This window comes from Podarcis gaigeae (assembly GCF_964106915.1).
Source record: "Podarcis gaigeae genome assembly, chromosome: Z".
Taxonomy (NCBI): Eukaryota; Metazoa; Chordata; class Lepidosauria; order Squamata; family Lacertidae; genus Podarcis; species Podarcis gaigeae.
In genome coordinates, this window is record NC_139691.1 from 4,061,785 (window position 1) to 4,077,075 (window position 15,291).

Here is a 15,291-nt window from a genome sequence, read left to right on the forward strand (position 1 = left end):
TTTTAAAAAAATCAGCTTCTTGTCTTGGTATTCTGAAGGTAAGTTGGGAAGAACTGTGCCTCTGATCATGTGCAGAGAACACTGTCCTCTCACCACTAACTAAAGTTCAGGAGCACAGATTCCTAGGGTACCATGTTTGGACTAATGATGGGTCCTTGGTCTCACAAGGTTGAGGACTATTGGGCTAAAGGGTGGAGAAACTTGAGCCTTTGGGGCAGGGGTGAGGGATTCCCCAATGGCATGATCATTCTCATATATCCCACATTAGTCCCATCTATTGGGAGTTCTGCCCTCTTCCAAACACAATTATACTGTTAACTGAAAGTCCTATCTTTTTACAGCAAGTCTCAGATTAGTGATGCTAAGCCTGAAGAACAATGAAAGCAGTCTTGTTTCCTATAACTGGCTGTTTATTTAATCTCTCTTGGATTCGTATCTTGTCCAGTCTTAGAGACAGTATCCTAATTTTCCCTGTTGGGGAGTGAGCACACAGTGTGCTTGTAAATTCCCAGGTGTGCTCCACCTGTAGGGTGGGCGTTGCCATTGCTCCCAATAATTCCTGCAGCGCTGTGGGTGCTCTGTGGGCAACGGCACACCTGTGGCATCTGGTTTACAGCCTTTTCCACTCTAAGGGGGTGATATCTCCCCACAAATGTTTGGGAGAAGGGAACCCGCGAGCCTCCAATTGTTGGGACTACAACTCCCATTGTCCCTCATTGGGCTGATGGGAGATGTATGCCAACAACTACTGGAAGGCCACAGGTTCTCCTGCCCGGAGCTAGTTCTCTGGATGTTTCGCATCAAGCAGAGGATTTGAGTAAACGGTCTACCAGATCTACTCCACGAGTCACAGCTATAGCAACAACCCTGCTGTGGAGGCCAGGTTCCCACAGGTCAGTGGGAACGAGACACTCCTGCCAAAGGGTGAAGCTTGCTTGTGAACAAAGCAAGGGTGCAGCTGGGGAATCCCATGTATAAAGGAAGGAGCTTTGTGACATCCTGCTCCAAACCAAGGAGGATGAGGAGACCCAGGCAGCCATGATAGCATCCAGCTAAAGTCAAGGGGGCTCATAGACCACCCCACACCCTTCTCCACTGTTGCACAGACACAGCTCACAGACCCACGGGGCTTCCTCTAGCCAGAGATCTTCCAGCTGCCCCTCACCTCTCGGGGGATACGCCCATGATACCAGGCGTGGCTGCGGAGGTCCGTGCTGCTGAGTTTGAGCTCCTCTTCCAACTCTTTGTGAAGCTTCTCTGGTGATGAGTCAAGGATATATTTCTCCTTGGAGAACTGGGGGAAGAGAAAGAGAGAGAAAGAGCCTTAAATGAGGTGCCACCAAGTCAGCCTTCAGTGGTGGACACAACCAGTATGCCAGAGCCAAGCTGTGCCAGGTGTTATCCTGACACTGGGTGGTAGGTAATAAAATCAACGACAACAATAATAAAAAATTCAGAATACTACAATATCCAAAGAAAGGCAATATTTACTGAAGCGGACATATCTGAACAATTTCAGTTCTGATAGTCCTGGAATGCATGAGTGGACAAGTAATTTTTAAGCAAGCACTCAGAGCATAGCACAGTGAGCACATGGTGTATTTCTGAAGAGAGGCTGTTCCACATGGCGGATGTCACTACCAAAAAGACCCTCCTCTCTTCTGAGTAGTGGAAAGAAGGATCCTTTATGGCTGAGGCACCACTGGCTCTCTTTCTGCACCCTTTAATCAGCTGCTTCATCTGTGAAATGATCCAATATCTGAATGATGCCCTGAATCTCTAATCAGTGTTGTTTACATGCGAGAGAACAGTAGAGGCAAGAAAGCAATTCATCCAATTGCCCAGGAGACCAAGACCACAGTCCCGCCAAACTCACATCCCCATAAAACTTTGGCAAATGATGTAAAAATGAATTGGAATTCCACAAGAATTTACCTGTCTCCTAACACCAGAACTTGTGGACATCCAATGAAGCTAAATGTTGGAATATTTAGGAAAGCGCTTTTTTCAATACAGCAGAGAGTCAAACTAGGGAAGTCACCCCCCCCCCCCAGGAGGCAGTGGTGGCCATCAACTTGGATGGCATTAAATGAGAATTGGGCAAATCCACAGAGGACAGGGCTATCAATGACTAACAGCCATGATTGCTCTGCTCTGCCTCCATAGTCAGAGGCAGCAGTGCTTCTGAACCCCAGCTGCTGTAAGAGAGGGGAGAGGTCCTGCTTGTGAATGTACTTCTGTCTCTCTCATATAATAATAATAATAATAATAATAATAATAATAATAAACTTTTTATTTATACCCCACCCTCCCCGGCCAGAACCAGGCTCAGGGTGGCTAACACCAATAAAATTACAATAAAATACAATAAAATTACGTAATAGAAAAAGAAGAAAACAGTTAATTAAAATACGGGTTAAAATACAATTTAAAATGCAGCTTCATTTTAGTAGTTGCCCATATATCAAAACCATAAGGGGAGGGAAACGTAAGGGTCAGACTGAGTCCAAACCAAAGGCCAGGCAGAACAGCTCTGTCTTGCAGGCCCTGCAGAAAGATGTCAAATTCTGCAGGGCCCTAGTCTCTTGTGACAGAGTGTTCCACCAAGTCAGGGCCAGTACTGAAAAGGCTCTGGCTCTAGTTGAGGCCAATCTAACCTCCTTGCAGCTCGGGACCTCCAAAGTGTTGTTATTTGTGGACCTTAAGGTCCTCTGCAGGGCATACCAGGAGAGGCGGCCCCATAGGTACGTGGGTCCCTAGGCTGCATAGGGCTTTAAAGGTCAAAACCAGCACCTTAAACCTGACTCTGTACTCCACGGGGAGCCAGTGCAGCTGGTAAAGCACTGGATGAATGTGATCCCGTGGCAAGGACCCCGTAAGGAGCCTCGCCGCAATATTCTGCACCCGCTGGAGTTTCTGGGTCAGCTTCAAGGGCAGCCCCGCATATAGTGAGTTACAATAATCAAACCTGGAGGTGACCATCGCATGGATCACTGTGGCCAGATCAGGGCGAGAAAGGTAAGGGACCAATAGCTTGATACGGCGGAGATGGAAAAATGCCGCCTTTGCTGTGGCTGCAATCTGCACCTCCATGGAAAGGGAGGCGTCGAAGGTTACACCCAAGCTCTTGACAGAAGGTGCTGGCCCCCCAACCCCATGTCCCGACCCAGCCAGAGGACCTCTGTCTTCGAAGGATTTAACTTCAACCGGCTCCCACGCAGCCATTCAGCCACAGCTTCCAAGCATCTGGTCAGTGTGTCCGGGGCGAGTCAGGGTGGCCGTCCATCAACAGATAAAGTTGGGTATCATCAGCATATTGATATATATGGTAAGGGTGGGGAAAGAAGCTGTAATGTAGGCCCTTACTTACAATGTTTATGACTACCAGTTCTGGGATGATTTCCCATCTCCCTGGAGTGCTTGCAGCAAGGCCCAAGGGAATGATTTTTAAAAAATGAATAAAACGTGCAAGCAAAATGTTTCCCTGAAGGAGGGGTGGTCATCCAGGATGGCAAAGCCTCCTGTGCTGGCAAAGCCTCTTTATCGGCAGGCGTCCTGACCCTGGTTAACCAGCCACCAGGAGCAATGCCTCAGTCACTCACACGTGGCTGCCGGCATTGCCACTGGCTGGGAACCAGGCCAAGTGTAAACAGACTCGTCAGCTAACATGAGCTGTGAAGTGGTTTCTGCTGTGAAAGGCCTGTGGGCAGAGAAGAGTCAGTTGACAGATCAGCTTGGCTAGCCAACTCTGAGGCGATGCACCTTGATTGGTGTGCTTGAGTGCACAAAGGACCCAGTGGTGGAGTTAGGTAATTTTAGACTTATTCAGGGGTGGGGAGCACCTTCTTTAGAGGGAAATGTGTATTATTTCACAGCCTGCTGCATTTCTCTACTCATCCCCCTCCAGTTCTGCTGATTGTGACCCTCGCCTCTGCCCCAAAGTCAGTCCCTGCTTGCACTACTGATGGGAGACCAAGAGGGACATTTGCATTAAGCTACCCTTTGGGGAAAGAATCTTCCTTCTGCCTCTCCCATCACAGCAACTAAACACACAGTGCCTGACATTAGGTTATTTCAGTCTGCCTGAAGATTTCCAGCAGGTTAGGGAATTGGTGATGCAAGCTCAGCAAAAGTCATTCAATGGGGTGGCAGGGAGGATTGGAAACAAAGATCTCATCAGCGCAAGGGGCTCAGGTGGCTGCCGCAGAGTCTTCTGCCCTGTTCAACCATGCAGCAGGTGGTTCCTCCCCACCCCTGCTTTCCTGATCTTCTCTCTCATTAGGCAACTCAGTTCAGCAAAGCCACTACCACTTGTAAAGAAACCATGCTGGTTTTGCAGCACTGGGAGAGTGGGGCAACTTAACAAGCCTTTGGTTCAAATTAATGGGAAGCAGAAGCCTGTTCTAACCACAACACTCCCATAAGTAACACCCATCTGGACATACCTAAAGCAAGAGTGGCCTCTTATTAGGGTAAACGAAAACACTGCAAGCAGGTTTTTGAGCAAAGGTCTTCTTCAGGCTGGGTTGCCAAGCAATAAAATGGGGCATAGGACGTGAGAAAAGACATTGCTCCAGTCTGCAGTCAATAAGATGAAGTGCAGGAAGGTGTTGACTTTAGCACTGAATTCAGTGGGACTTACTTCTGAGTAGACATGGTTGGAATTGCAGGCGACAGGTTGATTGTATCCAACGTTAGCCGCATTCTGAGCAGACCCATGAACTCAATGGCATGACTAAGCTAGGTATATTAATCCCAAGGGCACGGTCAACAGTATTATTAACAATGAATTCCTTATGCCTCATTTATGCACCAACTATTGTATTAAGGTAGCAGAATACCCCCTGACCATTATCTGTATACCAGTTAGATAAAACTCCCCAAACTCGGCCCTCCAGCTGTTTTGGGACTACAATTCCCATCATCCCTGACCACTGGTCCTGTTTGCTAGGGATGATGGGAGTTGTAGTCCCAAAACAGCTGGAGGGCCGAGTTTGGGGATGCCTGCTCTAGGACATCTGGAAAGAGGAAATACTACAGTATTAAGATACAGCACTACCAATTCTTTTCATGGAAAATGTCCTCAACATTTTCCAAAGGACTCCTGCTTACAATGTACTTTAAAGATAGCAAATTAAGGCTCAAAGACAGTGGCTTTATCAATGGCAAAAGGAAAAAGAAAGAATTTGTGGCTGAGTTTAAGGCAGCTCCGAGCCACACTTTGCTTCCAGGTCAACATTGCCTCCAATGGGAAAGATCTGGTATTCAGTGGGACATCATTTCCTACCTGCCACGCCCACCACGGCCATTTTCCTGGTGGCCCTGAACATTGACCACAAATTGGCCAACATCCCTCCCCACCCTCAGTCTGGCCCAGTGCTTAATTTTAAAGGAACCTTATACCTTCCATACAGAACTGTCGGGATCCAAACTTTGGTGAACGAGCCCTGGAATTTCTGCCAGGCTCTGTCCCAAATCACTACAGCGCAGATGGGATTAAGGTGCCAGGCCTGGACTAATCGCGCCTGATCTAGCCTACCTATTAGTTTTCCTTGTTCTTTGCCCTCCAAATCCTTAGCTCCCTGTAGGGATTTAATGAAAGCTCCTCTCTCTCTCTCTCTCTCTCTCTCTCTCTCTCTCTCTCTCTCTCTCTCTCTATTAGCAAGGTTGCCACTTTCCAGCACAGATAAGCTAAGACAACGGATTCTACAGAGGGGTGTAGGGGTGTGTGTGTGTGTGTGTGTGTGTGTGTGAGAGAGAGAGAGAGAGAGAGAGAGAGAGAGAGAGAGAGAGAACAATAACCAACAAGAAGCAGCTGGCAAATGTGAACTGAAATAATGCGCTAGTAGGAAATTGCTAGTCCTTCCACCCCCCCTCCCCACCCATCAGTCCCAAAATATTTCTGACAGATTGTGCAGAGAGGCATAAACAAACCCCACAAAGGGTTAGCCCTGCTGCATGTCATGCCGGCTGGTTTAATGAATAATAATGACAGATTTAAAAAGGGAATCTTCTGCATAAAGATGAGCTTTCCGCTAATGCCCCATTTCGCTAATGCCCTTGTGCACCTGAGCCTTAAACATACAATCCCACCCTCCCCATTTCCCCTGCTCTCCTCCCCATCGCTGGTTTCCTCTCCCTGGAGGAGAGGAGAGGCAATGATGTGATGTCTCAGCATCGATGAATCAGGGACTCTGGTGGGTGAGAAGTAGCAGGGCGATGCTCTGGGCAGGTGTGGCAGAATGAAGGAGAAGCTCATTGGCAGAGCACCTGCCTTGCGTGCAGAAGGCCCCAGGTTCCATCACCAGCATCTCCAGGAGGGGCTGGGAGGGACCCCTGCCTGAAACCTTGGAAGGTAGCCGCTAGTCTGTGTGGACAATACAGTGGTACCTCGGGTTAAGAACAGTGGTACCTTGGGTTACATACGCTTCAGGTTACATATGCTTCAGGTTACAGACTCCGCTAACCCAGAAATAGTGCTTCAGGTTAAGAACTTTGCTTCAGGATGAGAACAGAAATTGTGCTCCGGCAGCATGGCAGCAGCAGCAGGCCCCATTAGCTAAAGTGGTGCTTCAGATTAAGAACAGTTTCAGGTTAAGAACGGACCTCCGGAATGAATTAAGTACTTAACCTGAGGTACCACTGTACTTAATTCGTTCCAGAGGTCTGTTCTTAACCTGAAACTGTTCTTAACCTGAAGCACCACTTTAGCTAATGGCGCCTCCTGCTGCCACCACCGCACGATTTCTGTTCTCATCCTGAAGCAAAGTTCTTAACCTGAAGCACTATTTCTGGGTTAGCGGAGTCTGTAACCTGAAGCGTATGTAACCTGAGGTACCACTGTACTGAGTGAGCGGGATCAAGGTTTCTGCCTCAGTATAAGGCAGCTTCCCATGTCTTTTGCAGAGATGTTTTCAGGTCTTCTAACAGCTTCCAGATGCTAGGATCCCCGTATTAAGAATGCTGGACTAGGTGAGACCTTGACTCAGCAGCAGATTTCTCCTACACTTAAACGCAAGGATCACTAAAACTGGACAGCCTTTCGCTTTGTTGAATTTAAGAGAGACTGACACCTGGGATTCGGGGGTTAAAAAGAAGTAAATCACGCTGGGCTAAAATGAAAATAAAGTAGCCACATATCTTACAAGGTTGATTGGTTTGTTGTTGTTCAATTGATTTTCTATACTACCGTATCACAAAGTGCTTTTGCCAGCTTTCAAAAATAGCATCCAGAACACATTAAAACACTCAATAAAACCAGTGCACGACAGAGAGTTAAAAGTGTTAAGAGCAGTTATGAAAGCCTAAGCATAATTTTGTATAGCGGCTAACCCTAAAAATCCAGCCTTAAAAATATTAATAATTAATGGTGAGGAGTCTCTCCTAAGAGCTCCTCCGGTGGGTCTCGCCGGGAATCAAAGAATCATAGAAGTGTAGAGTTGGAAGGGACCCAAGCAAAAATCTCAACTAGATCATACATGACAGGTGGCCATCTGACCTCTGCTTCAAAACCTCCAAGGAAGAGGAGTCCACCACCTCTTGTGGGAGTCTGTTCCACTGCCAAACAGCTCTTATCATCAGAAAGCTCTTCCTGATGTTTAGTCTGAATCTCCCTCCTTGTAACTGGAATTCATTGGTCCTACCCTCAGGAGCAAGAGAAGACATGCTTGCTCTATCCTCCATGCCACAGCCTTTTAGATATTTAAAGGTGGATATCATATCTCCTCCTCCTCTTTTCCAAGCTAAAAATATTCAATTCCCTCCACTGTTCCTTGTGAGGCTTGGTTTCCAGACCTTTGATCGTCTTGGTCACCTTCCTCTGTACGCCTTCCAGCTTGTCAATAAGCTTCTTAAGTTGTGGTGCCCAGAACTGGACACAGATATATTGCGATGTGTAGCTGGTGATATATCATGGTGCATTCCCTAGCCCTACTTTTCACGTGTACAGCTAATAAGCCAGGTTTCCCCAAACGTATATTTGTGCAGCTGGAAGGGTACTCTGTAGTAGGTTTGGGTCTGGCAGTCTCTCCACTGAGCTAAATTCTCAGGGACTCTAAAGCAAGCCCCCCCCCCCGCCCCCGTTTTAAGTGATAAGAGAGCTTAACAGAATGGGGTGGGGATTTGCCTCAGAGATGCATCCTGAAAATCAGAACTGGATACTGGGGCCTCTGCAAGGTGCATGTAACTCTGGTTCATTGCTCACCCTTCACTCCCTCCCACCCCAACGTCCTCCAGTGTGCTTGAACCCTTATTAAAAATAAATAGTAACCCCAGGTCCCGCTCTCTTCCCCTTCGGCACTCCCAGGGGGTGTCTAGGCCAGAGCAGATGCTGTCACTATGGCAACCCCCATGGTGACCATGGGCCACTGATGCTGTCACCATAGCGACTGCTGCTGCTGCTGCAGCCCCATATTTCCTCTGCTACAACCTCCTCCCAAGGAAGGTGGAGGGAGGACCTCTTCAAGGCTAACTTTTCTCTGTGGTTATGAGAATTGCGGGGTGGGGGGAAGGAATCATTTTGGGCCTAGATTGTCCAGACCTGCCCGTTCAGGCAGCATTGGGGAGAGGATGGAGTTTTGTGTAGGGAGAGGAGGTCAGATGAGAAGAGGGCAACAAGTAACATACAGCCTTGGCCAACTAGGTGCCTTCTCCAGATGTTTTGGGCCACAAAACCTGCACTGGCTGGGGATGATGGTTGTTGATGCTTGAAAACATCTGGAGGGCTCAAGTCAAATTCTGCCCTATAGGATTTCACAAATGAAAACAGTGTACTCTGATAAAGGGATCAGGGTTTGAGCCCCACATGGATGAATGGTTTTCTTTGCCGTCCCCTCATTTTCACTGCAGCTGACTGCTTGACACTACATCTAAGAGCAAAGAGGATGTGTTTGCTTTTGGTTCAATATATTCACATGAGGGCAGCAGTGGGGTGGCAGAGGAGAGGCATAGTTGCCCTGCATTGCATTATCAACAGTTCGCAATAAACCAAAATGGTAGGTGCTACACCTGCCTTTAGTGATCATGGGCATGCATTTACCATACTGGATTGTGATGGATTGTAAGAAGCATGTGTGTCTCTCTGGCCAAGCCAGATTTGACTTCTAAAAGTCATTGGGGGTGGAGGGATTGATCTCTGGACCCTGGAAAAAAAATGACAGCTCTGTGGCCATTTGTCCTAGTCAGATTTGAACAAGGCAACTCCCAAAAGGCACGACAGGGGGATGCTGATTTATCAAACATCTAAACTGCCAGAATGCATGTTGTTCCATTTGCGCCCCCCTCCTCTCATTCAGCTCAGCTGTCTCTCTGGATTTTTCCTTGCCTGCTCTACTCCCTGCTACCACTGCTCCCCTCCGCCTCACTGATGGACCTCCTGCAGAGAATAATAAGGGAGTCTGGAGGGCAACTGCGACTGAGGGCAAGGCAAGGAACAGGATGACCTTGGCGTAGTAAAGGCCAAGAAGAAAAGAATAGCAAAGGAGGGAGGAGGGGATGAACGGAGTCCGAGGACAACAGCAACAGAATACCTCTGAGCTAGTTAGCTTTTCTAGCAGGGCAGTTTCCTGTACAGTTTGGTACCACTGGTCCATAGACACTCCTGACAGGTCCCTCCAGTATCTGGTTAGGATACTTCTAGCTGCTGACAGTTAGTGACATATGAGTTCCTTGTTGTGTGGGTGCTCATTACTGTCTTGGAAGATATTTAGTAGGGTCAGTTCTGGAATTGCTTCTATTACTGTACCTGTTTGGTTATTTTGCAGGTTTCCTGTAATACTGCACAAGCCAACAAGACAATGACATATTCCAACCCCCAAACACACACACAAAATCAAAACACACTACAACCAACCATGCTTTGGGCTCTCTTGGTTTCTTACTCCACCAACAAAAATAAGATATCTATCCACATGTCACTGATACAAAAATTCCACTCATATACTATGTAAAGAATGAAAGTTGACTGTTTCCCCACCACCACCTTTCTCTTTCTTTTGTTGTTGCTGGTTCAAAAGCCTGAAGTTCTCAGAAACACAGAATCTATGCCAGCTGCGGAACACTGTGGCATGGGTGTGGTACATGCCTATACCATCTCTTCTGAAATTGGTAAGAAATGGCAACACACACACACACACAGGTCACGAGGGGAAGATTCTTACAATGGGCCAAAGAACCACTCAGGATTTAAAAGCATGGAGTTCTATTTTTCATGATACAGTCTGTGCTTGTTTAAGAGCTCTGTGCATCTGGTATGCGTTACAGAAGGTTTGTAACATGCAGGGAGCACAGTCGCACATCTGTGGGAGGTGTGGTGGGAGCTCAGCCTGGCCCGTCTTATTCTCTGTGTGATGAGGAATAAACAAATGGTTCCTCCTCTCATTCAGCCAGGGTTCAGAGAGGTCCAGGGAGCAGAAATGGCATGATGAAGAAGCCAGAGTCAACTTTTGGAATGTGCAAGTGAACAAAGGCAAAGGGCTTTACATCTTCTTTTTGAACCTGCTAGGGGTGGGGTGGGAAGTGCTGAAGAGACCTAGAAGCAAGGCAGTTTGGCTACGGCAGCTGCTTTATACACTGGTGAATGTTCAAGGTTCAAGAGAAAATTGGATGGGGGTGGGAAGGCACCAAACAGCCATGGGTGGAGAAGACAGATATGAGTGAATGTCCTTGGAATGTACTCCTTACTTAAATGCCTTTTTCTTATTTGCATATAAATAAATGCTGACAGCTCGCCCCCCCCCCAAGATGTTCCAGAGGGGTCTACTAAACTGCAGCAGGGGACAAAGCAATGCCTGCTTTGATGCTGGTGCAATCCCCCCACTCAGCTACCTCGATGCAGGATGGGTGTGTGGGTGTGTGTATGCTGAATATAACGTACATCTATCTATCCATCCCTTATCTCACTCCAAATGCTGCATCCCTTTCCTGGTCTGCTATTGGCTAGCAATGATGTAATTGCTTCAAGCGCCGGGTGCGCTGCCATTGGTAGAAAGAGGCAGAGATGCTGCTGTCAGCTTGAAAGCCCCCAGTCATTCATGCAGAGTTCAGCATGCCAGTTTGGGCACAAAATCTGCACACATAAGCCAGCCAGCCTAGAAGCAGATTGAATGTCTGAGGAGGGGACAGTGGATGGGGTGTGGCTCTCTTAAGCTCTTGTGCTGTGCTGGAGCAGGGAAGCATGCACACACAAGGGTGCACGTGCACACAAACACACACACACACACACACACTTAACACTTATCACACCTTTCTTAACCTTTACATTGCCAGGATGGAGCTCTGCAATGCTCCATTCAACTCCGAAACCTTGATCAAAATCAAAAGAGACCAATATTTTAAAAACAGGCCCTGGCATGTAATGCTTTGGGCACCTTTGCCCTGGTTGTTGTGACAGGCTTCCAGCACCAGCCTCTTGATCACAATGAAGGATACGCAAGGATATATTTCTTGACAGGTTTGGCCGGAGGGTCGTAAGAGGAAAAGAATGTGCAGCTCGACCAAGCACCGCCCAAGCACACCTGCAGCCATAGTAACGTGAGCTTTGGCGGTTGGAGAGATGCACTTTTGCATTCAAGGCACCCCAAATGGGTGAGGTGTTACCCTTATACACAAGGGGAAAACAAACAAAAAATCAATTGTCTCACATGTACGTAATTCTGCTGGATTCTGGGCAATAGTGGGAGGGGCCATTCAATAGTACAACAACTGCTTTGCATGCAGAAGGTCCCAGGTTCAGTACCTGCAGTTTCTACCTTCAAAGGATCTAGGGCAGAGAAGCCGGGGTGGCAGCGGGGGACCTTCCATCCAAGACCTAGAGGAGTTGCTGCCAGTCAAAGGTCTTGGGAAACATGCTTGGACACCTAAGAGGAGACTACCGTAGCAACCAGGGCCAGCCCAAGGAATGCTGCTTCCTAGAGCAAGAAGAATGGTGCCACACACCTCCATGTACTAAATCCAGAGGCATTGTTGATGAAACAGCACTCTCCAGCAAACCTGAAGGCTATAGGCTAGCTTCAGTTGTGTAAGGCGCACACAGCTCTGTTCTCCAGCACCTCACCATGGCTGCCCAGCTCCTTCTCATTTTCTGCTTGAGGCAGCTGACTCACTCTGCCTTATAGTATGACAGGCCCCAAGACCAACCAGATTTTAAGAAGGCCTTCTCCAAAAAACCAAAATAGGGAAAATACTAGCACCTGTGTGCCAGTGCTTATAACTGAGGATCCAAGGGAGCCAATGCATGATAAAGATTTTGCCCAGGTACTGGCCTAAGGTGCAGTTGCAAGGTACATCTAGAGCCAGCCCTACCATTGGGCAAAGTGAAGCAGGGTAACTTCCAGGGCAGCAAGCAGTCAATCATTTTGGGGGGGCAGGCAGCAATTTGGCCTTTTATGCCTCAAAATGCCTTGGAGCCATGTCACTAACTTTTGGTCAAAGTCTCTTGGAATAAGGTGGAGGCTCAAACACAGGACATCTGGTTTTTTCATTTTCTGTTTTAGCACACACAAGATTGTCTCTGCACTTCCAGAACTGAAATGCAAAGGTCATAATAGGAGCCTTGCTGGATCAGACCCAAGGTCCACCTAGTCCAATCTGGTATTTACCACTGCAGCCAAAGGGATACCTCCAGGAAGCCCACCAGCAAGACACAAAAGCACTTTGCATTCAGAAGCAGACTGAAAGTGGAGGCTCCATTTGTATGTGATAGCCTGGCCTCTCCAGCTAGCTCAATAAAAGAACGACACTTTGGACAAGGTCACAGAAACAAAGGAAAGTGGCTTATAGTGAGTCGGACCAATACTAGTCCATTTTGCTCAGTATTGTCTACGTAGCCTGGCAACAGCTCTTCAAGGTTTCAGACAGGGAATTATTTCCTTTCCTACCTGGAGATGCTGAGGATTGAACCTGGGACCTTCTGCACACCAAGCAGGTGGTCTGCCTCTGAGCTACACCCCTTCAGTATTCTCAGGGTAAGAGACCCAAGCAAATTCTACAAAAATCTGCCCCTCAGCCAGCTGCCTTTGTCTACTTCTCCTTTTGGAAAGCAATAAGAGATCAGTAGGATTGCACCAACAGTCTGCTTCCCACAAAGTCCAATCAGATACTTCTGGCAAGCACACCCCACCTCCCAGCCAAGCAGGACATGAAGACAACAGCTACATTCCAGAAACTGCTACCTAGAGGTAGACTGCCTCTGAATCTTGAGGTTCTGTTTAACAACTGTCACCAGGTGCACTGGGCGTGAATCATTTTCTAAGTGCCCAAAGTGTTACTAGGGGCGAGGAACCGATTTGGGGCCAGGGTGGGTGCTGTTATCTGCTTTAGCAGGCAAAATATTTATTTAGGGGTATAAATCATTTTAAGATGATAGTGTCTAGAGATGACTGATGGGGTGTATTGGAGTAGGATATAGAAAGACCACCCACCACACCAGGACAAGGGGGGGGGGTGTAGAAAAAGAACGATGGACACACACGTCATCTAGTAGGACTTGGATTGGAGCGAGGCAAATACCGTAAGCAAATCTAGTGCTGTTGCTTTCTGGTCTCTGGATGACATCATGCTCAAATAATCAATTTCCCCCCTCAGAGAGAGAGAGGCGGAGGGGAATGCTGCAATATTTAAAATACATTTTGAAGTCAGAAAATCAAGTGAAGATGCTGTTAGAAGTCAGAAATCCAAATAAAATCAAATGAAGGGGAGGGGGTTGTAAAATAGGTGGGGCCAGGGGACCTTTTATAAAAAGGTCTGAATCCTAGGCAGGTAGGTACACAAGCACACACACCCCAGTCTGGAGAAGAAAAGACTTTTCTCCAAGACCTTCTCTGTTCCTCCACCTCTACCTCCCTGCTCCATGATCCAAACACTCTTCCTCCTCCTGCTGCAAAGTGGAAGAATCAAAGTACTCTGGATATCTCCAAAGCCAGGAGGTCGCAAAATATTTCCCTCCCACCCCAGTCCTTGCACCTAGGCAGCAAGTGCATAGGAAAGTTAACTGTGGTCGTGGGGCATTACTCCAGCCCAAGCGCCTTCCCTGCATCAGAAAGCAAGCTACCTTGGCGGACCCCAGCTGTTCCTGGGCTGGGCAACCTGGTTGTGGGCACCCCAGGGGAGCTGCCCTGCCAGCTGCAACCAGGGATTGTGGATCAGAGAGTCTCCCCACAACCACAAGTACTACTGAGGCAGGCATGATAGCCCACGAGAGCAAAAGAGATGCTCCCTGGAAGCAATTTTGGGGTGGCAGGGGGGAGAGACAAAAAGTCAAAAAATGGGTGTCCCCTAGTGAACTTAAGTGGAGATGGGTGCATTCCTCACACTCTCCTTTATTTGGCACAGAGCAGAAAGATAGATACCTGTGGGGGTGATTCTGACCTACTTTCGCTCACCTTGCGGCAAGAAGCCCCCCCCCCCGTTCTCCAGCAGGTGTATCCCCCTCAACAAGCCCTTGGTTTTGGCAGTGCCAAGAGTTGGGCCTCTTCCACAGAAGGAAGGCACCCCCACTCTTCACAGCTGATTGGGACCGGGAGACTGGGGGGGGGGGGGAGCAGGGAATTCCCTGCTTCTGGGTCCCCAAAGTCCAGGTCAGATCAAGAAGGCTGGACCTCCTTGCAAGTCATGACCCATTGCAAACCTTGAGCAAAGGCAGAATCCTGTCCCTCCCCATACTTTGCACAGATTTCTGTCTCATAGAATGAATGGGGAAAGAATGCAGAAGCAAAGTTTACACACACACACACACACACACACACAATGTGTCACCTAGAGAATATTCAGAGATGCTCATGAATGGAGAGATCAGCTAAGGCAAAGTTAATTTCTTCAGGATGGAAAAGTTCTGCAGCCAGCTGCCCCCATCAGTGCTGCTGCTGGTGGCACTTGGGGGTCCATGTACAATGAACCTCTCTAAACAGTGTCCCCAATCCTATGGATCTGAGAGGTCTTGAAAGTTTTCTATCTGAACTCTACTGGGGGGGGGGGGGGGAGTCATGGTGAAAGGGCACCTCATACTTCCTCCCGCCAAGGAATATTTCTGGAAGTGGTTATTCATTTTGACATATGTAAGGTAAAGAGATCAGGAACTGGGGTGGGGTAGGGACTCCCCCTCTGCACCTAGAAAGAATGAATAGAAAACACACACCAGGGGATTCCCCAGGGTGTCCTCAATAACAGTACCCCTGAAGCTAGACAGAGACCCCCACCTGGACCCTCCTTGCGGAGAGGGTTCCTGCCACACACACCCTCAGCGGAGATATTGGTAGCCAGGTGCTGGCGAGGAGACTCCCCTCACATGCCACTCCT

General features: G+C 48.1%; 1 protein-coding gene across 4 annotated transcripts in view; it reads right to left on the minus strand.

The window, feature by feature from the left end:
- SH2D3C (SH2 domain containing 3C) overlaps window positions 1–15,291 on the minus strand; it is a 73,125-nt gene that overhangs the window by 12,803 nt on the left and 45,031 nt on the right. For 3 of the 4 annotated variants that reach the window (XM_083721665.1, XM_083721666.1, XM_083721667.1), the window contains one exon: window positions 1,166–1,294. In XM_083721665.1, coding sequence (XP_083577791.1) covers window positions 1,166–1,294 — 129 coding nt within the window. Of the gene's footprint in view, window positions 1–1,165; window positions 1,295–15,191; window positions 15,287–15,291 lie in introns of those variants that run through there. The other variant, XM_083721668.1, reaches the window with a different exon arrangement.